Genomic DNA, 22774 nt, shown 5'->3' with positions numbered 1-22774 from the left:
GCGAGACAGCATCTACCACAGAAACAGAGGTGAGGCAGTATCTACCAGAGAAACAGAGGACGAGGCAGTATCTACCACTGAAACAGAGGGTGAGACAGCATCTAACACAGAAACAGGGCGAGACAGCATCTTATTGATCCCATCTAAAAGACAGATGTCCCTGATGTTGAAATCATTAAAAACAGACGTATATCAGAAGACTTGTGCAGGGTTTTACATCATCAGTTACATACAGAATTGAAATGGTGGCTAGCAAACAAAAACAATCTCTAGTGTTCATTTTGATCATGCTTGTTAGTGCAGTCTTTTTTCAACATTTTCCCTGTGATGGTTTGTTGTTATTGCAATGATTTCCTTATCAGGTTCTGTTCTCTTGTTGGTTCCTGAAGCTTCAAAATTCATGACACAGACAGAATTTCATTGAATCTGTCATTTATCAATGAACATGTCAAACTATTATCAAAACACACCAATTCTGGCCTAAGAACAGAGGAGTCTTTATTGATTCAAAAAATGTGTCAAAGCAACAAAATCACGGCTCAAATCACGGTTACTGTGTGCAACTGGCTTGCAACCCTTGACCTGTCTTGCTGGACCTTGGTGTTGGAGGCATCATCATCTTCTGTTTGACCACACTGGCATTTCCTTCTCACTTTACTAATGTCAAAGTGAAAGAGAATGTTAGAGGAGGCCAGGCTCATTTTTGTAATTATAATTGCTCAAGAGACAAAACAACTTAGACTTACCGTATAAATAAGATAATAAATAATACTAATATAATGCATAATACAGAAATCTTTGCTTGTCTGTATGAAAAGGTGCTTTGTTCAAATCAATAACCCAATGAAGTGTTACTTTTTTTTATTTTGTTCCTTTGTTTTGATGTATAATTAGGCTTTTTTTTTTTAAAAATTAAATTTCAATTATTCACTTTATTAATTTTATTATATCTTTTTACTTTATGCTCTTCAATGTCTTTTATAAGCATTAATAATAGGGATGTTTGCTTTTGTAATTTTTTTTTTTAAATAATGCAAAAATAGTAGTCCAAGTCACTTAAAGTATTCATTTAACGGCAATGTTTTTCAGCCCACAGCCAAGATTTAATATTATTTAATATTACATTTAATGTTTCCTATTCAAAGAGCTGTAGGTATGTAGGTAGGTTTTTTCCAGACTTTGTTTATATGAGGTGATTTTAAGAAAAAAGAAAAGAAAAACATAAAATCTATCGGTAGGTGTCTGAACTTCTAGGACCTCCTCTTTCAGCACTAGGTGGCGCAATCGAACAACTTTTAAACAGCTTTTATAATGATTAAGTGACCGCAGGGTGTCACACTTTTTGGCACATTTCTGTCTTAAAGGGATAGTTCACTTTCTGTTGCTGGTCCCCGTTGACTTCCATAGTATGGGAAAAAAACACGAAGTCATTGGTCATCAGCAGCTGAAGGTGAGCTATTACTTTAAACAGATTTTATATATATATACGTATATATATATATATATATATATATATATATATATATATATATATATATATATATATATATATATATTCAAGAATGAAAATCATTCTTTACTCACCATTATGTCATTCCAAACCCTAATGATGAGTGACACGAAAGACTTTAGGCATATATTTAAGAACTGATGGTCTCAGTCGCTCTTATTTCTTCTTATATTTACTTCATCATATATAGCCTACTATACAGCAAATCTCAGGAGCATGATTGTTTATATCATTACTATATGTAAACGACCTTATCCAAGTATTACATTTGGAGAATTAGGCTGTGATTTGAACATCATTGCGAAACACGACGTGACGCTGTCATTCTGTCTAACATATTCTGGAACAATTTACAGTGTTGACAACTTAGCAATTCTGTTGCTAAATTTAACATCTTTTCAGACCACCTTAGCAACTTTTTCTTCCAAAAGCAACTAGCAACAAATTTTGCTATTTTAATTTTTATTTGGCTACTCTTAACTTTTGATAAGCGACTCAAACAATAAAAGTCACATATTTTCCATCTAAATTTCACAAAAAGAGGAAACCAAAGTTCTCTAGCAGTACACACCTCACATGCAGTGTTCAATTTGATAATGATAATAATAGTTCATTGATGATACACTTTATTAGTAGCTTGTACCGGTGATTGTTGATCACTGTAAGAGGAATATCTAGAACAATGGAATAGGTACTAGTAATTTTCCAGGACATTATCTGTTAGCCATTATCTATTTTGACCCTGTAACCTGAAAACACAAAAAATATTTTTACAGACTTTTAATAACTAACTACTAATACACTGCTTAGAACTAGAATTGTTCAGAATGTGAAGCTTTACTAGTTTACTAGATAATAAAAACAAATAGTAATTGTTCATAAATGTGTAAGTGTAAAATAATTCAGTGTTGTGTTTTAAAATAGTTAATTCTATTTTTGTATTATATTGTGAATTTATGTAATTTTACAAACAAATCTAAATTAACATATCATTTTTTTTAATTTGATGTAGTGGCATAATTTTGCACCGTGATGACGTCATTCTGCAATCAATGACATCACAACATCATTTAGCATGGAGTCCTGAAAAGAATTAAATAATTAAATTTTGTTCTATGGAGAAATTCTTTAAAAAAAAACATGTGTTGTGTTTATATGTTAAAATGTTTTTGTTAATCTTGTTTGAAGCAATAATAACAATAATAATAATAATAGCAATAATAATAATAATAATAATAATAATAGCAATAATAATAATAATAATAATAATAATAACAATAATAATAATAAACATAATTTAGCAACTTCCTTTAGAAACTTCCCCTGAAAATGAGTTGGCAACACTGGGACGATTAATTTCATTTTTGTCGTGAAGTGTTCCTGTAAGAGGGCGTACCTCAAACTTCCTGATATCTCTCTAACAGCACAAACAAACCCGAGAGATAACGAGATAATAATAATATATAATAATAACAACACAATCGAAGTGTTTTAAGCTCGATCCTCATATCGATAGTGTTGGTATCTGGTCGATATCTGCTCTTTTTACATCATTGTCTTCATCCAAACGTCTCAAAATGTATTTCAACAAACTGAATTATTGACAAAATTACATGTTCCTCGATACCAGTCGATATATGTGTATTAGTGTACTGTCACGCCCCTGCTGAAAAAAAAATAACTTCCCATGGTTTCCACTACAAATATCATTACAAGCATTACAACCCATTTATGTTTTATGTTTTATTTTATTTATTTATTTTTTGTCAGATTTGTCAGACAATATTCTTGAACATATTGTATCACCTTCATAAAGCCAGAACCATTCATTGTAAACCTAATTTTACAAATTTTTGAATGTTTTCATCTGATTTATAGTTTTTGTTTACATCTTTTAAGAGAGTGTCTAAACCTGTGATCTCAAAGGCTCCTAAAACATTTAACATTCTTGAATCAGTTGTACGATATCTTTAAAAGGGATTTCTTTTCTTATTATTATTGTTGATATGTTGATTTCTGTAGCTGTTATATCTACATGTGATGTTGTCAGTATATTATTTCTTAACCATTGTTCTGTTTTAATTGGCAAAAAAAAAACCTTTAAAAAAAAATTTGAAAATGGGCGGAGCTGCGCTGACGGGCAGTGACGCGTCTCTCGCGATATCTGCTCGCGCTGGGCTGCGATATAAACGCGGCGCGTCGGCTCGCCCTCTCGTTCGTCCTCAGTGCAGGATAACGCGACGCCCTCACCGCACGCCGAGCAGAGCTCCACACCGAGCCCGCACAGTCACTCAGAGAGGTAAGGAAGAGGCGGCGGAGGGACGCGTCTCAGCGCTCGCGTCGCGTTTACACGCCATCTTCACGCGTTTATAACAACCGTAAACATATATCGAGACTTTTTTTCCCTCATTCCACTGCATCTCATGTTTTTCTAATGAAAAATGTCCTCTGTATGTTTGGATTTCTTCCTTTTGTATTAATCTATGCATAAATATATGATGCTGTTTGTTTATAGTTGCTTAAGCAACGTAAGTTAATTAATTATAATTGATTTATAAACATTATGCACTTTCACAGATGGTCATGTTATCTTATGCTTTGCATTAATATTTTGCTTGTGTGGTCTCAGGAGAGAAGCCACAAGCAAACATGTCTGTTAATTGGAGTATAATGGATTGTTTCAGCTGTAGTGCTCAGTGACCCTTGACCTCTGTGTTGCCTCTCTGGACACTGATGATGGACGCGCTCCTCCGCTGCCCGTTCCTGTCCCGTGTGCCCCCGTCGTTCCTGCAGCAGGCCAGACAGTCTCTGGTGGCGTACGCTGTGAAGTGTCCGGTGATGATGGAGCTGGCGTCCAGACCGCTGGTGCGCTCTCTGTGCTCCTCGTCTGAGAGCCGGACCCCCGGCGAGGGTGAGTGTGTGTGTGTGTGCTGCTCTCCTCGGTGTGTGTGTGTGTGTGTGTGTGTGCACGCCTCACTGAACCCTCTGTCCTCCGCTCTGTCCATCAGGAGGGCCTGTGGGTCACCCCGCGGGTCAGGCGTCCTCCAGGTGCCCGTTCCTGGCGGCTGAGATGGGGCAGAGCAGCGTGGTGCGGCAGGCCAGCATGGCTCTTCAGGAGGACGTGTCTGAAGTCCACACAGTGTGCACAGGTGTGTGAGGAAGTGTGTGCATGTGTGTGCCTTTACAACACTGTCTGCTCCGAGACCTGATGATACGCTCACACATCTGTGGAAGAATGTCCAAGTGCTACTTGACATCTAAAAATACACTATAAAATTAAGAGTATTACTAAAACTATTGTTATTATAACACTTTGCAATAAGGTTCATTAGTTATCTACAATCCTACAGCATTTATTAATCTTAATGGTAATTTCAACATCTACTAATGCATTATTCAAATCAAATGTTGTGCTTATTAACATTAGTTAATGCATTGTGAATTAACATGAATGAACAATGAACGACTGTATTTGCGTTAACATTAACAAAGATGAATAAATACAGTAATAAATGTTCTGTTGATGGGAGTGAATACATTAACTAATGCAACCTTACTGTAAAGTGTTACTTTTATTATTACTATTTATTATTAAATTGTTCATTTAAAAACAACATAAATTGTGTGTTTAAGAAAAATAACTATTGCTATTACTATTATAATTGTTGTTATTACTAAAAATGTGAAAATTGCAATGAAAAGCAAAAAAGAAAAAATGCTTTTGTGACAATTTCACTGTAAAATAAAACAGTCGAGTAGTAAAAATAATATAATGTTATTTAATAATAATACCGGCAAAATTCCAACACAGATGTTTAAATATCTTAGTTTTCAGCATCAGCCGTTAAACCATGACACCCATCCGCAGCTTCTCCTCCGTTGATAAGTGTGTTTGGTGCGTGGGTTCACATGTGTTTAATCATGCAGCTCTACCAGATGTGATTCAGGAATTATTGTTCAATTGGTTGATGTTAGGATACTCTAAAATGAAATGTAGTCGGTCTCTCTGATCCAGCCAGTGCAGACTGTTGTCCAGACGTGTCCCCACCGGAGCTGAATCCTCTGAAGGACACCCAGATCAGAGCAAACCTGATGAAGCCGCGCTCCCCTCGTGTCTCTCGTCTGCAGGAGAACATGCCCAAAAGTATGTGTGCTCTGTTCCTGTGAAGAAACTCCTACAGAAAACCACTTCCTGTTTTGAAACGCAGTTCCACATTGGCTGTTCTCTTTCAGCTGTGTCCAACTTTCGCTATGACGAGTTCTTCGAGAAGAAGATCGAGGAGAAGAAGCAGGACCACACGTACCGCGTGTTTAAAACAGTGAACCGTAGAGCCACAGAGTTCCCGATGGCAGACGACTACACCAAGTCCCTGTCCTTCAAGAGAAGTGTCTCTGTGTGGTGCAGCAACGACTACCTGGGCATGAGCCGTCACCCGCGGGTGCTGCAGACCATCATGTAAGTCTCACACCTGCTCTTTCCTAAAGTGACGTCTCAGTGATAAATGCAATCATCTTCTGGGTTTGGGCAGACATTCACACTCTCTGCCGTGTGTTTTGACAGGGACACTTTAGGGAATCATGGATCAGGAGCTGGAGGGACTCGAAATATATCTGGGACAAGTAAGTTTCACGTGGACCTGGAGCACGAGCTGGCCGATCTGCACGGGAAGGATGCAGCTCTGCTCTTCACCTCGTGTTTCGTGGCCAATGACTCCACGCTCTTCACGCTGTCTAAGATGATGCCTGGTGATTATTCCCACAATCTCATTACTCTAATACAAAATCTATCACACTTTTAAACAACTTTAGTCCAAACACAAGCAGATTTCTTTATTTTACTGTGAGTCTCATGAAGAAGACTCTTCCTATCGTGCTTGTGTAAGATTGCCCTGGTTTGTGATAGCACTGTTTCTCCTCAGGTTGCCAGATCTATTCAGATGCGGGTAATCACGCCTCAATGATTCAGGGCATCAGGAACAGCGGCGCCAAGAAGTTTATCTTCCGTCACAACGACGCCAAGCACCTGCGCCAGCTGCTGGAGAAATCTGATCCCTCGGCTCCCAAGATCGTGGCGTTTGAGACGGTGCACTCGATGGACGGTCAGTCACAGGCTCTCTCTGCGCTCGCTCTGAGGTGAGGTCAGCGAGTGTGTGCTCACGCAGACTGTGTGTGTGTCGTCAGGTGCTGTGTGTCCGCTGGAGGAGATGTGTGACGTGGCCCATGAGTTCGGCGCCATCACGTTCGTGGACGAGGTGCACGCGGTGGGGCTGTACGGCCCCCGAGGAGGCGGCATCGGAGACCGGGACGGGGTCATGCACAAGATGGACATCATCTCTGGCACTCTGGGTGAGCTGGCCTGTTTAACGGCGCCCTGCTGCTGTCCTCAATGCTCCAGAGAGGAAACCCTGAGCTCCAGCTCTTGTGCTGTTGCTTAGAGACCAGCGCTCTTGTTTGGCTCTCATTGAATGAGCCTGAAGACTGTTGTTTGTCTGAGACGAGCCCACAGTCACGTACACCACCCAGACCTGTTCATTCATGCCGTCTGTAATCTGTTGGGCAGAATCCAGTGCACTCTACCTAAAAACATGCTTAACGGTCACCAGGGCTGCACAGTTTCTGATTTACTGATGAAGATCATGATTGCATCTTTATTTATTTATTTTTTGTCCAGTTTTGTTGTGCTTGTTTGTAGAGCTGCACAATTTAGCCTACATTTTTTTATATGAAATGGTTATAATAACAACAGTGTTATTATTATTATTATCATTATTATTATTATTAAATGTAAAAAAACAAATAAAAGCGAACTTAGAATTTGTCTTTGTAATTGTCTAAAGTGAGAAAAAAAAAAATATATATATTATGAAATTATAACCCTAACCCTATTTTTTTGCATCTTATTATTACAATTTATAAATTGCTGTTATGATTTAACTTTAAAATAAAAAAAATTGTATGGTAGTTTTATACTATACTTTTTTACAGTGAAATATTGTAATGGTAATATTTATTTAGTTTTTGATTAGTAACTTTAATATTTATCACAAAGTTAGTGGTGTAGAATTAGAAAACTGATATTTAGGGCTTTATTACTTCACTTTAAAGCATGCAGTGAATCTAATTATTCAGTGGTTTGATCCAGTTTGACACTGATTCATTAAAGGTGCCATCTGTCATATCTGGCAAAAAAATCAAGTCATACTCCACATTCCATACCAGATGGGGGCAGTATGCCTCAATAAAGTGAATTGGTCTACTCTAGAGTAACAAACGAGAAACAGCATAGTCTCTATGGTCCGCCCCTACCTTCACAACAACCCTAGAGCATAGCGGAAGCCTATAAGACAGCGGTTCTCAATTGCAGTCCTCGCGCCCCACTGCTCTGCACATTTTGAACGTTTCTCTTAGCGCTTCAGACATTTGTTCTATTCGAACATAAGTGCCCTGCGAAGTGGACATCACAGGATATTCAGCCATGATTCCAGTTAGAAGTGAACGTAGCTATATGTTCCAATCAAAGTGCATTGAAGTGTGCAAGACGTGAATTTAAATTGTATTGATTTACAGAGGTATATGATGTCACAGTTGTCCATGTTTAAAGACGCTGCACAGCACAAATCAGTGAATGAATGTTTCGATGTGAGGTAAACTTCAACAGATTTCTCCTGCTCAGAGAGTAGGGAGCAATGCACATTTGAAAAACAGTTCATGCACGGAGTTAATTTCTAACGAGCTGATTATCTGAATCAGGTGTGTTAACAAAGAGAAACGCGCAAAATATGCAGAGCAGTGGGGCGCGAGGACTGGAATTGAGAACCGCTGCTATAAGAGGACGTTTTGCCTCCAGAGGAACATTGGGTGATGTCAAGTGATTTTGAAACATGACATCATCAAGCTACTCCCCTTCACCTTTACCAGTGAATATGTTCATATTCGTTTTGTTCATATTACATTGAGTTGTATATACACATTATTGGAATTAAATTAATTTGACAGACAGCATTCTGTCAACATCATTGGTCAACATCAGACAGCTGATGTTGACCAAGCTAGCGCCAACCAACGTAACCAGAGCTTTCAACTCTCAAGCATTCACCGTGAGACACATGCAATTGACTCTTTTCACACGCTTTCACGCCACACATCAATTTTCTCACGTACAGAAAAACCACGAAGCAAAGAGGACACGGAGACCAACAGACTAGTTAGAGCAGGTTACTTATGATATAAAAAAATGGGTAAGTTATAGCTAACTAATTATCAAACGCAGCTACGGTTAGCCATCGCTAACATTAGCACGTTTATAGAACAGCCTTCGATACATTTCTATGTTATAACTTCCCGAAAAAAATACACAAACATATAAAACAAACTTCTAGCGAAATACTAACAGCATCTAACTTACCAATCCAAAAGAAATGTTGCAAGTTTGGTGTCGAACCTCATTTCTTTCAGGTCCATCAGTTGTCTCCAGCGATTGAAAGCAGTGCCGATCATAGATATCATATGATATCTATGGTGCCGATGTTTACTGTGGTTCGGCTCCTTTTCTTATCGGATTTGATTTGTGATTCCGAGCGCGGTTGTTTCCCTGTAGAGGGTGGTGGTCTCTTGCCAAGGGCTTAAGTCATCCTTGCGCTCTCTTCCCTGAACTGAAGTAGTGGGCTGTACTTTCCACATGATTGACATCAGGTTCAGGTACGCCCACAAGCCGTGCGAGTTATTAGTGTATTGCAGGTTGGCTGGTGGTTATGTTGCCCGCATACCGCCTCCCATGGCCGAAACTGGTATTATGACACCTGTCGGGCCGGGGCTAGTAATGCTACTGCTAATTAAGGTTGATATCTCTGCAGCACTATAACTTGACATTTTTTTTAATGACATCATCGCCCCTATTTCTTCTCATACTTTTGATGCGTGTAGGTAATTTTTTGAATATTTTTACCTCAATTTTTGCACATGGCACCTTTAAAAGAGCCTCCATTATTATCTCATGATCAGTGATGACCATTCATTGTCCGTGTGTTATTTTGCTCATATATATGTATATATATAAAAACAAAGAATTTGGCCGATATCTTAGAGCTGATAAATAATGCATTATTTCCTGCAGAGGCACTTCAGATGTGCACTGCTCGCCGTGATGGTTTTTAATTGCTTGAAATATTATTGGAATCACTTTGAAAAGTTAAATACAGTGAAGTGCAACATGTGCAGAACAAGTCTGTCATAATATAACGAGATATTATGGAATCTGTGTGCGCCCGTGTTTCAGCGCCTAGTTTCAGGGCTTTGGTTCACTAATGACGAGCCTGACTAGTGACGCATCTCACTAGTGACGCTCCTGACTAGTGACGCATCTCACTAGTGACGAGCCTGACTAGTGACGCATCTCACTAGTGACGAGCCTGACTAGTGACGATCCTGACTAGTGACGCATCTCACTAGTGACGAGCCTGACTAGTGACGCATCTCACTAGTGACGAGCCTGACTAGTGACGCATCTCACTAGTGACGAGCCTGACTAGTGACGATCCTGACTAGTGACACGTCTCACTTGTGACGAACTTGACTAGTGACACATCTCACTAGTGACGCTCCTGACTAGTGACACATCTCACTAGTGACGCTCCTGACTAGTGACGCTCCTGACTAGTGACGCGTCTCACTAGTGACGAGCCTGACTAGTGACGCTCCTGACTAGTGACGCTCCTGACTAGTGACACATCTCACTAGTGACGCTACTGACTAGTGACGCTACTGACTAGTGACGCTACTGACTAGTGACATTTCTCACTAGTGACGCGCCTGACCAGTGACGCGTCTCACCAGTGACGCGCCTGACTAGTTACACATCTCACTAGTGACGCGCCTGACTAGTGACGCTCCTGACTAGTGACGCTCCTGACTAGTGACGCTCCTGACTAGTGACACATCTCACTAGTGACGCTACTGACTAGTGACGCTACTGACTAGTGACACATCTCACTATTGACGCGCCTGACTAGTGACGCGCCTGACAAATGACGTGCCTGACTAGTGACCCATCTCACTAGTGACGCTCCTGACTAGTGACGAGCCTGACTAGTGACGCATCTCACTAGTGACGCGCCTGACTAGTGACACATTTCACTAGTGACGCGCCTGACTAGTGACGAACCTGACTAGTGACGCATCTCACTAGTGACGAACCTGACTAGTGACGCATCTCACTATTGACGCTCCTGACACGCTCCTGACTAGTGACGCATCTCACTAGTGACGAGCCTGACTAGTGACGCTCCTGACTAGTGACATGTCTCACTTGTGATGCGCCTGACTAGTGACGCGCCTGACTAGTGACGAACCTAACTAGTGACGAACCTAACTAGTGACACATCTCACTAGTGACACATCTCACTAGTGACGAACTTGACTAGTGGCACATCTCACTAGTGACGCGCCTGACTAGTGACCCATCTCACTAGTGACGCGCCTGACTAGTGACGCGCCTGACCAGTGACGCGCCTGACTAGTTACACATCTCACTAGTGACTGACAAGTGACGCGCCTGACTAGTGACGCGCCTGACTAGTGACGCGCCTGACTAGTAACGCGCCTGACTAGTGACGCGCCTGACTAGTGACACATCTCACTAGTGACGCTCCTGACTAGTGACGAGCCTGACTAGTGACGCATCTCACTAGTGACGCGCCTGACTAGTGACACATCTCACTAGTGACGCTCCTGACTAGTGACGCGTCTCACTAGTGACGCGCCTGACTAGTGACGCATCTCACTAGTGACGAGCCTGACTAGTGACGCTCCTGACTAGAGACGCTCCTGACTAGTGACGCATCTCACTAGTGACGAGTCTGACTAGTGACGCTCCTGACTAGTGACACGTCTCACTTGTGACGCGCCTGACTAGTGACGAACCTAACTAGTGACACATCTCACTAGTGACGAACTTGACTAGTGATACATCTCACTAGTGACGCGCCTGACTAGTGACACATCTCACTAGTGAAGCTCCTGACTAGTGACGAACCTGACTAGTGACACATCTGACTAGTGACGTGCCTGACTAGTGACGCATCTCACTAGTGACGCGCCTGACTAGTCACGCATCTCAATAGTGACGCGCCTTACTAGTGACACATCTCACTAGTAACGCGACTGACTAGTGACATGCCTGACTAGTGACGCGCCTGACTAATGACGTGCTTGACTACTGACGCGTCTCACTAGTGACGCGCCTGACTAGTGACGTGCCTGACTAGTGACGCATCTCACTAGTGACGCGCCTGACTAGTCACGCATCTCAATAGTGACGCGCCTGACTAGTGACACATCTCACTAGTAACGCGACTGACTAGTGACATGCCTGACTAGTGACGCGCCTGACTAATGACGTGCTTGACTACTGACGCGTCTCACTAGTGACGCGCCTGACTAGTGACGCGCCTGACTAGTGACGCGCCTGACTAGTGACGCATCTTACTAGTAACGAGCCTGACTAGTGACGAGCCTGACTAGTGACGCATCTCACTAATGACAAGCCTGACTAGTCACACATCTCACTAGTGACGCTCCTGACTAGTGACGCATCTCACTAGTGACAAGCCTGACTAGTGACGAGCCTGACTAGTGACACATCTCACTATTGACGCTCCTGACTAGTGACACGCCTGACTAGTGACGCATCTCACTAGTGACGCGCCTGACTAGTGACACATCTCACTAGTGACGCACCTGACTGGTGACGCATCTCACTAGTGACGAGCCTGACTAGTGACGCATCTAACTAGTGACGCTCCTGACTAGTGATGCATCTCACTAGTGACGCTCCTGACTAGTGACGCATCTCACTAGTGACACATCTCACTTGTGACGCGCCTGACTAGTGACGAGCCTGACTAGTGACACATCTCACTATCGACGCTCCTGACTAGTGACACGCCTGACTAGGGACGCATCTCACTAGTGACGCTCCTGAGTAGTGACGCGCCTGACTAGTGACACATCTCACTAGTGACGCACCTGACTGGTGACGCGCCTGACTAGTGACGCATCTCACTAGTGACGCATCTCACTAGTGACGCTCCTGACTAGTGACGCATCTCACTAGTGAAGAGCCTGACTAGTGACACGCCTGACTAGTGACGAACCTGACTAGTGACACATCTCACTAGTGACGAGCTTGACTAGTGACACATCTCACTAGTGACGCGTCTCACTAGTGACGCGCCTGACTAGTGACACATCTCACTAGTGACGCTCCTGACTAGTGACGCGTCTCACTAGTGACGCGCCTGACTAGTGACACATCTCACTAGTGACGCGCCTGACTAGTCACGCATCTCAATAGTGACGCGCCTGACTAGTGACACATCTCACTAGTAACGCGACTGACTAGTGACATGCCTGACTAGTGACGCACCTGACTAATGACGTGCTTGACTACTGACTAATCTCAGTAGTGACGCGCCTAACTAGTGACGCACCTGACTGGTGACGCGCCTGACTAGTGACGCATCTCACTAGTGACGCTCCTGACTAGTGACTTGCCTGACTAGTGACGCATCTCACTAGTGACGCGCCTGACTAGTCACGCATCTCAATAGTGACGCGCCTGACTAGTGACACATCTCACTAGTAACGCGACTGACTAGTGACATGCCTGACTAATGGCGTGCTTGACTACTGACGCGTCTCACTAGTGACGCGCCTGACTAGTGACGCATCTCACTAGTAACGAGCCTGACTAGTGACGAGCCTGACTAGTGACGCATCTCACTAGTGACAAGCCTGACTAGTCACACATCTCACTAGTGACGCTCCTGACTAGTGACAAGCCTGACTAGTGACACATCTCACTAGTGACGCGCCTGACTAGTGACACATCTCACTAGTGACAAGCCTGACTAGTGACACATCTCACTATTGACGCTCCTGACTAGTGACACGCCTGACTAGTGACGCATCTCACTAGTGACACTCCTGAGTAGTGACGCGCCTGACTAGTGACACATCTCACTAGTGACGCACCTGACTGGTGACGCGCCTGACTAGTGACGCATCTCACTAGTGACGAGCCTGACTAGTGACGCATCTCACTAGTGACGCTCCTGACTAGTGACGCATCTCACTAGTGACGCTCCTGACTAGTGACGCATCTCACTAGTGACGCTCCTGACTAGTGACGCATCTCACTAGTGACGAGCCTGACTAGTGACACATCTCACTTGTGACGCGCCTGACTAGTGACGAGCCTGAGTAGTGACGCGCCTGACTAGTCACACATCTCACTAGTGACGCTCCTGAGTAGTGACGCGCCTGACTAGTGACACATCTCACTAGTGACGCACCTGACTGGTGACGCGCCTGACTGGTGACGCGCCTGACTAGTGACGAACCTGACTAGTGACACGTCTCACTATTGACGAGCTTGACTAGTGACGCGCCTGACTAGTGACGCGCCTGACTAGTGACGCGCCTGACTAGTGACACATCTCACTAGTGACGCGCCTGACTAGTGACGCGCCTGACCAGTGACCCATCTCACTAGTGACGCGCCTGACTAGTGACGCTCCTGACTAGTGACGTGCCTGACTAGCGATGCTCCTGACTAGTGACGAGCCTGACTAGTGACGCTCCTTACTAGTGACGAGCCTGACTAGTGACGCGCCTGACTAGTGACACATCTGACTAGCGACGCACCTGACTAGCGACGCTCCTGACTAGCGACTCTCCTGACTAGTGACGAGCCTGACTAGTGACGCGCCTGACTAGTGACGCGCCTGACCAGTGACGCATCTCACTAGCGACGCGCCTGACTAGTGACGCTCCTGACTAGTGACACGTCTCACTACTGACGCGCCTGACTAGTGACGCGTCTCACTAGGGACGCGTCTCACTAGTGACGAGCCTGACAAGTGACGCTCCTGACTAGTGACGAGCCTGACTAGTGACACGCCTGACTAGTGACGAGCCTTACTAGTGACGCTCCTGACCAGTGACGCATCTCACTAGTGACGCGCCTGACTAATGACGCTCCTGCCTAGTGACGAGCCTGACTAGTGACGCTCCTGACTAGTGACGCTCCTGACTAGTGATGAGCCTGACTAGTGACACTCCAAACTAGTGACGCTCCTGACTAGTGACACATCTGACTACCGACGCTCCTGACTAGTGACGCGCCTGTCCAGTGACGCATCTCACTAGCGACGCGCCTGACTAGCGACGCTCCTGACTAGTGACGCGCCTGACTAGTGACGCGTCTGACTAGTGACGCGTCTGACTAGCGACGCACCTGACTAGCGACGAGCCTGACTAGCGACGCTCCTGACTAGTGACGAGCCTGACTAGTGACGCGCCTGACTAGTGACGAGCCTGACTAGTGACGCGCCTGACTAGTGACGCGTCTGTCTCTCACTAGTGATGCGTCTCACTAGTGACGCGCCTGACCAGTGAGGCATCTCACTAGTGACGTGCCTGACTAGTGACGCTCCTGACTAGTGACGCTCCTGACTAGTGGCACGTCTCACTAGTGACGAGCCTGACTAGTGACGCGTCTCACTAGTGACGCTCCTGACTAGTGACGCTCCTGACTAGTGACGCACTTGACTAGTGGCACATCTCACTAGTGACGAGCCTGACTAGTGACGCGTCTCACTAGTGACGCTCCTGACTAGTGACGCTCCTGACTAGTGACGCTCCTGACTAGTGGCACATCTCACTAGTGACGAGCCTGACTAGTGACGCGTCTCACTAGTGACGCACTTGACTAGTGACGCTCCTGACTAGTGACGCTCCTGACTAGTGACGCTCCTGACTAGTGACGAGCCTGACTAGTGATGAGCCTGACTAGTGACGCTCCTGACTAGTGACGAGCCTGACTAGTGACGCTCCTGACTAGTGACGCGCCTGACTAGTGACGCGCTTGACTAGTGACGCTCCTGACTAGTGACGAGCCTGACTAGTGACGCTCCTGACTAGTGACGAGCCTGACTAGTGACGAGCCTGACTAGTGACGCGCTTGACTAGTGACGCTCCTGACTAGTGACGCGCTTGACTAGTGACGCGCTTGACTAGTGACGCGCTTGACTAGTGACGAGCCTGACTAGTGACGCTCCTGACTAGTGACGAGCCTGACTAGTGACGCGCCTGACTAGTGACGCGCCTGACTAGTGACGCTCCTGACTAGTGACGCGCTTGACTAGTGACGCTCCTGACTAGTGACGAGCCTGACTAGTGACGCGCTTGACTAGTGACGCTCCTGACTAGTGACGCGCTTGACTAGTGACGCTCCTGACTAGTGACGCTCCTGACTAGTGACGCGCTTGACTAGTGACGCGCTTGACTAGTGACGAGCCTGACTAGTGACGCGCTTGACTAGTGACGCTCCTGACTAGTGGCACGTCTCACTAGTGACGCGTCTCACTAGTGACGCACTTGACTAGTGACGCTCCTGACTAGTGACGCTCCTGACTAGTGACGAGCCTGACTAGTGACGCGCCTGACTAGTGACGCGCCTGACTAGTGACGCGCCTGACTAGTGACGCTCCTGACTAGTGACGCTCCTGACTAGTGACGCGTCTGTCTCACTAGTGACGCGCCTGACCAGTGAGGCATCTCACTAGTGATGCGCCTGACTAGTGACGTGCCTGACTAGTGACGCTCCTGACTAGTGACGCTCCTGACTAGTGGCACATCTCACTAGTGACGAGCCTGACTAGTGACGCGTCTCACTAGTGACGCTCCTGACTAGTGACGCACTTGACTAGTGACGCTCCTGACTAGTGACGCTCCTGACTAGTGACGCTCCTGACTAGTGACGAGCCTGACTAGTGACGAGCCTGACTAGTGACGCTCCTGACTAGTGACGAGCCTGACTAGTGACGCTCCTGACTAGTGACGCGCCTGACTAGTGACGCGCCTGACTAGTGACGCGCCTGACTAGTGACGCGCCTGACTAGTGACGCGCTTGACTAGTGACGCGCTTGACTAGTGACGCTCCTGACTAGTGACGAGCCTGACTAGTGACGCTCCTGACTAGTGACGCGCCTGACTAGTGACGAGCCTGACTAGTGACGCGCTTGACTAGTGACGCTCCTGACTAGTGACGCGCTTGACTAGTGACGCGCTTGACTAGTGACGCGCTTGACTAGTGACGAGCCTGACTAGTGACGCTCCTGACTAGTGACGAGCCTGACTAGTGACGCGCCTGACTAGTGACGCGACTGACTAGTGACGCGCCTGACTAGTGACGCGCCTGACTAGTGACGCGCCTGACTAGTGACGCTCATGACTAGTGACGCGCTTGACTAGTGACGCTCCTGACTAGTGACGAGCCTGACTAGTGACGCTCCTGACTAGTGACGCGCTTGACTAGTGACGCTCCTGACTAGTGACGCGCTTGACTAGTGACGCGCTTGACTAGTGACGAGCCTGACTAGTGACGCGCTTGACTAGTGACGCTCCTGACTAGTGACGAGCCTGACTAGTGACGAGCCTGACTAGTGACGCTCCTGACTAGTGACGAGCCTAACTAGTGACACATCTGACTAGCGACGCACCTGACTAGTGCGCAGAACAGCTCAAGATCACTTGTGCATATATCTGATTATTATATAGCATAATTTGAAACAATGATATTATTTAGGATACTTCAAAATCATTGACATATTATTCATAATAACTACCACTTTTATTTTTATCTTATTTCATCAACAATATGGTTTAATTAAAATAAATTAATTATTGTCAGTGCAGAGTCTATTCCGTATAACTTATCTAGATTTATTTCATTTTTTTTAATGTAATCTAGGGACTTGTTTGCATTATTTTATGCATCTTTGTTTTATTTATGTTGAAGGGTTTAATGACTTAATGATGAGGCATTTTTTGTAATCAGGCTCTCAAAAATTATGTAAAAATTTGGATTTAGATTTATCAGCTAACATATCATTTACCGGCGTTCATATATAAATAATTATAGTTTTTTGGTGGCAGCCAAAATGTTCATATGGGTGCATCCCTGGTCCAGACTCTGCCACAGTCTCTTAGCTGTGTGTGGTGTAGTAGTTTCCTGTAGGCTGCAGCAGGTCAGTTTTGTCTGACCACTCTTCTTGTGTGTTTGCGCAGGGAAAGCGTTCGGCTGTGTGGGGGGCTACATCGCCAGCACTCACGCTCTGGTGGACACGGTGCGCTCGTACGCCGCCGGCTTCATCTTCACCACGTCTCTGCCTCCCATGCTGCTGGCCGGCGCGCGCGAGTCTGTCCAGATCCTGAAGAGTGAGGAGGGCCGTGCACTGCGCCGCAAACACCAGCGCAGTGTGAAGCTGCTGCGGCAGAAGCTGCTAGACACAGGTCTGCCGGTGGTGCACTGCCCTAGCCACATCATCCCCATCAGGGTACGTACAACACTCCTGCGTTCATTCACACTGACCGCTCTCAGATCTCCACTGACGCTGGTGTGTGTGCTCAGGTGGCAGACGCAGAGAAGAACACGCAGGTGTGTGACATCATGATGAGCCGCTACAACATCTACGTGCAGGCCATTAACTACCCCACGGTGGCTCGAGGAGAGGAGCTGCTGCGCATCGCTCCCACGCCTCACCACACGCCGCAGATGATGAGCTACTTCACCGGTGAGTCCTGCACGCCGAACTAAACTCAGATCACAGAGTGTTTCAGAGCACGGTGTTCATTTTCTGTGTGTGTGTGTGTGTGCACAGAGAAGCTGACGCAGGCGTGGACCGAGGCCGGGCTGGAGCTGAAGCCGCACTCCTCTGCCGAGTGTAACTTCTGCCGGCAGCCGCTGCACTTCCAGCTGATGAGCGAGAGAGAGAAGTCCTTCTTCAGCGGCCTCAGTCAGCCCATACCAGCCTGCGCCTGACACATTACTCACATCACTACAACACCTGATCTGTGTGGGAACTTTAACAGATTATACAGAGTAAATCTGAACTGTTTTATATTTGAAAGATGTTTAACTTATGTAGACCAATCGTATTTAATCAATCAAGTGTTACACTGGATTCACAGGTTTTAATAAACTGATTACACACACGTTTGCAGTGCTGTGTTTGTTGTGTGTTGTTTGCACTGATCCTGTCCAGACGCAGATGGCTGTTAAATCAGCGCTGGGTGACGATGTTGACCTGTTCCTCTCTGTTTGTGGAAGTGAAAGTGAGCGCTGAATCAGGTCCATAACTGGCACAGTGACCTGGATCTGTGCTGATCCGTCATCTCTGCTTTCAAACACGTTGTGTACAGTGTAGGATGGGTGCAACCGTCCCAGCCTCTCTCGTACGTCAGCTGAGTTTCCTAATGTGCTGATGAATGGAGTGTGTCACGTAACCACAGTTATCGGACAAGAGCAGCATGGGAAGCTATTACAACTAATTAGATTTTAATCTAGGAAGGAAACTATGGCAGGGAACAATACCTCGCTCATCTCTGTGGTTATTATTTGCAGTTACACAACCTCACATAAAAATATTACTACCAAATATTTTAATGAGTAATCATATTACTTCTTTATCGTGAAAATGAGTCCTGACAGAATCCTCCCCAAACACAGCAGATTAAAGCCACAGCTAAATGTGATCAAGTAAATATTATATGCAGGTCAAGTTGTTCTAACATTTGTAATCGTTCCTAAATATAATTGGTAAGGCAAGCCCTCATCACCCATCGCTGCCAGTTAAACATCTGTTTTTAGCTTCATCTGATCAGACCACAGAAGCAGTTCTGTCTGATGCTTTCACATCCTCTTCCAGACAGATTCACAACATCTTTCGTATGTATTCATGACCTGATGGTGGGAACGGGGATTTTCAAAGCTTTTGCTCTTTTCTTACAGACACTTTCTTTTCTGTGAAGCTTAACAATCTTGTTCTTCACAGCAGAGCGATATTCTTTGGTTTAACTCCTTGTGATGGATGATGAAGGGAATTTGGCCTTTGTGTTCTTCTATTTATAACCCTGTGGAACAGGAAGTCACGGCTGGACAGTTTCAGTCACCCTGGTGTGCTGAACTATTGTAAATATGAACAGGAGTGTACTTCAGAGATATTCAGCATTTCTAGGCGTGTCAGTAATTGTGGCCAACATCAATTGTTTTACTTTGATGAAAGGTTGCTATTTTGTGAATGTTTTGAACGAAAGATCAAAAGGATAAACAATATTTTTGCTCATATATTCAGCATTATTAGTGGAGGTCATCTTTTGAATGAGTAGTGAGTGAGGTGCAGGTTTGAATAAGTGATCGTGTCTCACGGTGGTTGTGTTTCAGTAAGAAGACCGAGTCCAATACAAACGTCCAAATGTTTCTGTGCTCAACAAATAAGACCGAAGCACACTCCATGATCATTTTTCATAATATTATGATTTCTATTTCAAATAAATGCTGTTCTTTTGAACTTTCTATTCTTCTGTGAATTCTGAAAAATAAAAACATATCAGTTTCCACAGAAATATTGTTCAGCACAGCTGTGTTCAACACTGATAATAATCAGAAATGTTTCTTGAGCAGTAAATCATCATATTATTCTGATTTCTGAAGATCATGTGACACTGAAGACTGGAGGAATGATGCTGAAAATACAGCGGAGCATCACAGAAATACATTACACTTTAACAGTGTCACGCGTTGTTCCTGTTTTCCTTATATGGTCGTTCCTGTGCCTGTCTTCCTCATGTGTATTGGTCTCCATCTGTGTGTCATTAATTAGTTCATTTGTCCCCAGGTGTGTCTCACGTGTTTGAATAGTGTTGTTCTCCTCCTTCCTGAGTGTGACGTGACAGAGGTTCACAGAAAACAGCTGTCTGAAATTGTCATAATATTAATGTATTTACTGTACTTTAGATCAAATAAATGCAGTGTTAGTGAGCAGAAGAGACTTCTTTTAAAAACATGAAAAAAACTTTTTTTTGCACTAAAACCTGCATGAAAATGATGAATAAAAACCGAAGACTATTTATAATTTTTTTTAAATGAGGATGAATGATGCATGAGTTCAGTGTTTTTCAGATGACAGTGATGAGACGTCTTCTCTCTGTGTGTTGAGCACATGTTCAGCGGTCCTCACCTGGATCTGTGCAGGTCTCAGAGCTACGGCTCATTTACAGCACAGTCAGAGAACAGTGCTGCCCTCATGCAGGGAGGTGTGCTCCTGAGAGTGTTTGTCAGGGGTCCTGCCCGTCCTGTCTGGTCATGTGACTCAACGCATCACTTCATGGCACGCAGGCTTCTCCAGCAGAGGGTTCACCTGAAATCACACACGCATCTTCTCTAACATCACAGTATTTCATTAACCGTCACAGGTGTAGGTCAGACACGTCTACGGTTCACTTGAGATGATTATGAAATGTCAAGCACATATTCTTCATGGAGCTGACAGTCATCTATAAACGAATCATCACACATCAAAAAAAAATTTCCCGCAGCATATAGTGAGCAGTGTTTATAAGGGATAATAATGGTCAAATCACTTGAAACATTTGCTTTATTCAAAGATGAAGTGTGTTTTTTGAAGCTCTCATGCTATAAAACTGAAGATTGGCTCATCTTAAACCAGCTGGGCTGCAAAAGGACAAAAGTAAGGACGGATCAGGAAACGTTAAAGCTGAGATGTGACAGGTGAACAGGGGAGATATATCTGAACTAACAGACGTCTCCATACATCCCTCGATGAAGCAGACGGGAGAGAAGAGGAGAGTGTTTCATTCACCAACAGACAAACACTGACAACCAAGCAAGAGAAGAACCTGCAACCAGTGTCAATGGGAACATATTCAACTGTGAAAAGCATGATTTACACAAAAACAAAACATTTATAAAATGATCAACTTCACAGTTCAGCATTTAAAGGGCTCTTATAATGTTGCTAAAATGAACATTATTGGGTGTAATGAAATGTGTTTATGTGGTTTAAGGCTCAAAGAACACATTATTTTCCACATACTGTACATTATAGTTTCTCCTCTATGTTGCACCTTCTGATTCGCTTAGATTTTTACAACGCTCATCGCTCCAGAAAGCGAGGTGTGCTCTGATTGGCCAGCTATCCAGTGCTTTGTGTTGTGATTGGCTGAATGCCTCAAGCGTGTGAAGGAAATATTACGCCTCTGAACATATTGTGTTGTGTGTCCCAGTCAGAACACCGGCATGACCAACTGTAACTGACTCGATCCTAATGATCTGAGTGCTCTGTTAGGCTTATATTCAGTGAGCATATCTGCAATATATTTCGGTTCTAGGTCATTTAGTGACTTATATACGAGTAAAAGTACTTTAAAATCAATCCTAAATGTAACTGGGAGCCAGTGTAAGGACCTGAGGACTGGTGTGATATGCTCAGATTTTCTGGTTCTAGTCAGAATCCTGGCAGCAGTGTTCTGGATGAGCTGCAGCTGTCTAATGGTCTTTTTGGGAAGGCCGGTGAGGAGACCATTACAATAGTCCACCCTGCTGGTGATGAAGGCATGAACAAGTTTCTCCAAGTCTTGGCTGGAAACAAAACATCTAATTCTTGCAATGTTTTAATGTTGTGACAATAACTGGGTTTAGAGTTATAGTATGTCCATATTCCCACAAAGACCAAAGGTAAAAATTGACAATATGTGAGCCCTTCACAATATTAAAGGAAACAGTGTCCTCAGCTGAACACGTGACCAAAACAACATGCCTGGAAACCAGTTACAGTTTTAATTATATCTAGTAATATCTGTTGAGAGTGTGTCAAGCTCCAGAAAATCAGTAAGATATTTAATGTTGTGACGACTTACCCCATGTTTCAGCCAGTGGGAAGCTCTTAAAAACATACATTATAGGCTCCACAGGGATTTCATCATCTGTTTATTGCATCTCTTGAAGGAAAGAAAAGCATGTAAGATTATGTAAATGATGCAATAAAGATAAACAGACATGGTTTCTGTAATCTTGCGTTGACGTTTGTCACACTTCTTCTAAGAGATCAGTCAACTACACGATGGTAAAAGCTAAAGAGGTGTAATATTAACTCTACTCTTCGAGGGTTCAAGGAGTCGAAGTCCAAGTGATGTGATGCTCTCAGAAACATAGACTGAAGCTCTCTCTCTCACTGTCAGGAACAGGAACTCATTCACAGCCCAAAATGATCACTAGACACTTCCTGCTCATAAATGACAGTTCCCCTGAAGTGCAGAGAAGACATTCCTTAATCACAAGTCATCTCTTAACACTGAAAACAAGCTGAAAATAACAACAGTCGAGGTATGTCCTTATGTGATCTG

The 22774-nt window shown here is 44.4% G+C and overlaps 1 protein-coding gene across 2 annotated transcripts; it reads left to right on the top strand.

The window, feature by feature from the left end:
* Positions 1-3785: 3785 nt before the first annotated feature.
* LOC132119140 (5-aminolevulinate synthase, non-specific, mitochondrial-like) lies at positions 3786-18565 on the top strand. 2 transcript variants are annotated; one of them, XM_059528891.1, is made up of 11 exons: positions 3786-3809; positions 4195-4421; positions 4489-4659; positions 5526-5654; positions 5744-5966; positions 6072-6256; positions 6430-6609; positions 6692-6856; positions 17639-17907; positions 17982-18144; positions 18232-18565. In XM_059528891.1, the coding sequence occupies exons 2-11, from the start codon at positions 4244-4246 to the stop codon at positions 18390-18392; spliced, it is 1824 nt and encodes a 607-aa protein (XP_059384874.1). In that variant the 5' UTR covers positions 3786-3809; positions 4195-4243; the 3' UTR covers positions 18393-18565. The 2 variants fall into 2 exon arrangements, with proteins under 2 accessions (XP_059384874.1, XP_059384873.1); XM_059528890.1 differs by lacking the exons at positions 3786-3809; positions 4195-4421; positions 5526-5654 and having other exon boundaries at positions 4492-4659.
* The last annotated feature ends 4209 nt before the right edge of the window (positions 18566-22774 follow it).

Source organism: Carassius carassius, chromosome 38, assembly GCF_963082965.1.
Source record: "Carassius carassius chromosome 38, fCarCar2.1, whole genome shotgun sequence".
NCBI lineage: Eukaryota > Metazoa > Chordata > Actinopteri > Cypriniformes > Cyprinidae > Carassius > Carassius carassius.
The sequence above is the reverse complement of the archived record's forward strand: the minus strand, read 5'-3'. Positions and strand labels throughout refer to the sequence as shown.

Bases quoted from the DNA above. Each gene is read 5' to 3' on its own strand.
- LOC132119140 (XM_059528891.1), top strand. From the start codon at position 4,244: ATGATGGACGCGCTCCTCCGCTGCCCGTTCCTGTCCCGTGTGCCCCCG. The intron at 6,610-6,691 runs GTCAGTCACAGG...GTGTGTCGTCAG, and splicing joins GACGGTGCACTCGATGGACG to GTGCTGTGTGTCCGCTGGAG. The intron at 17,908-17,981 runs GTACGTACAACA...GTGTGTGCTCAG, and splicing joins GCCACATCATCCCCATCAGG to GTGGCAGACGCAGAGAAGAA.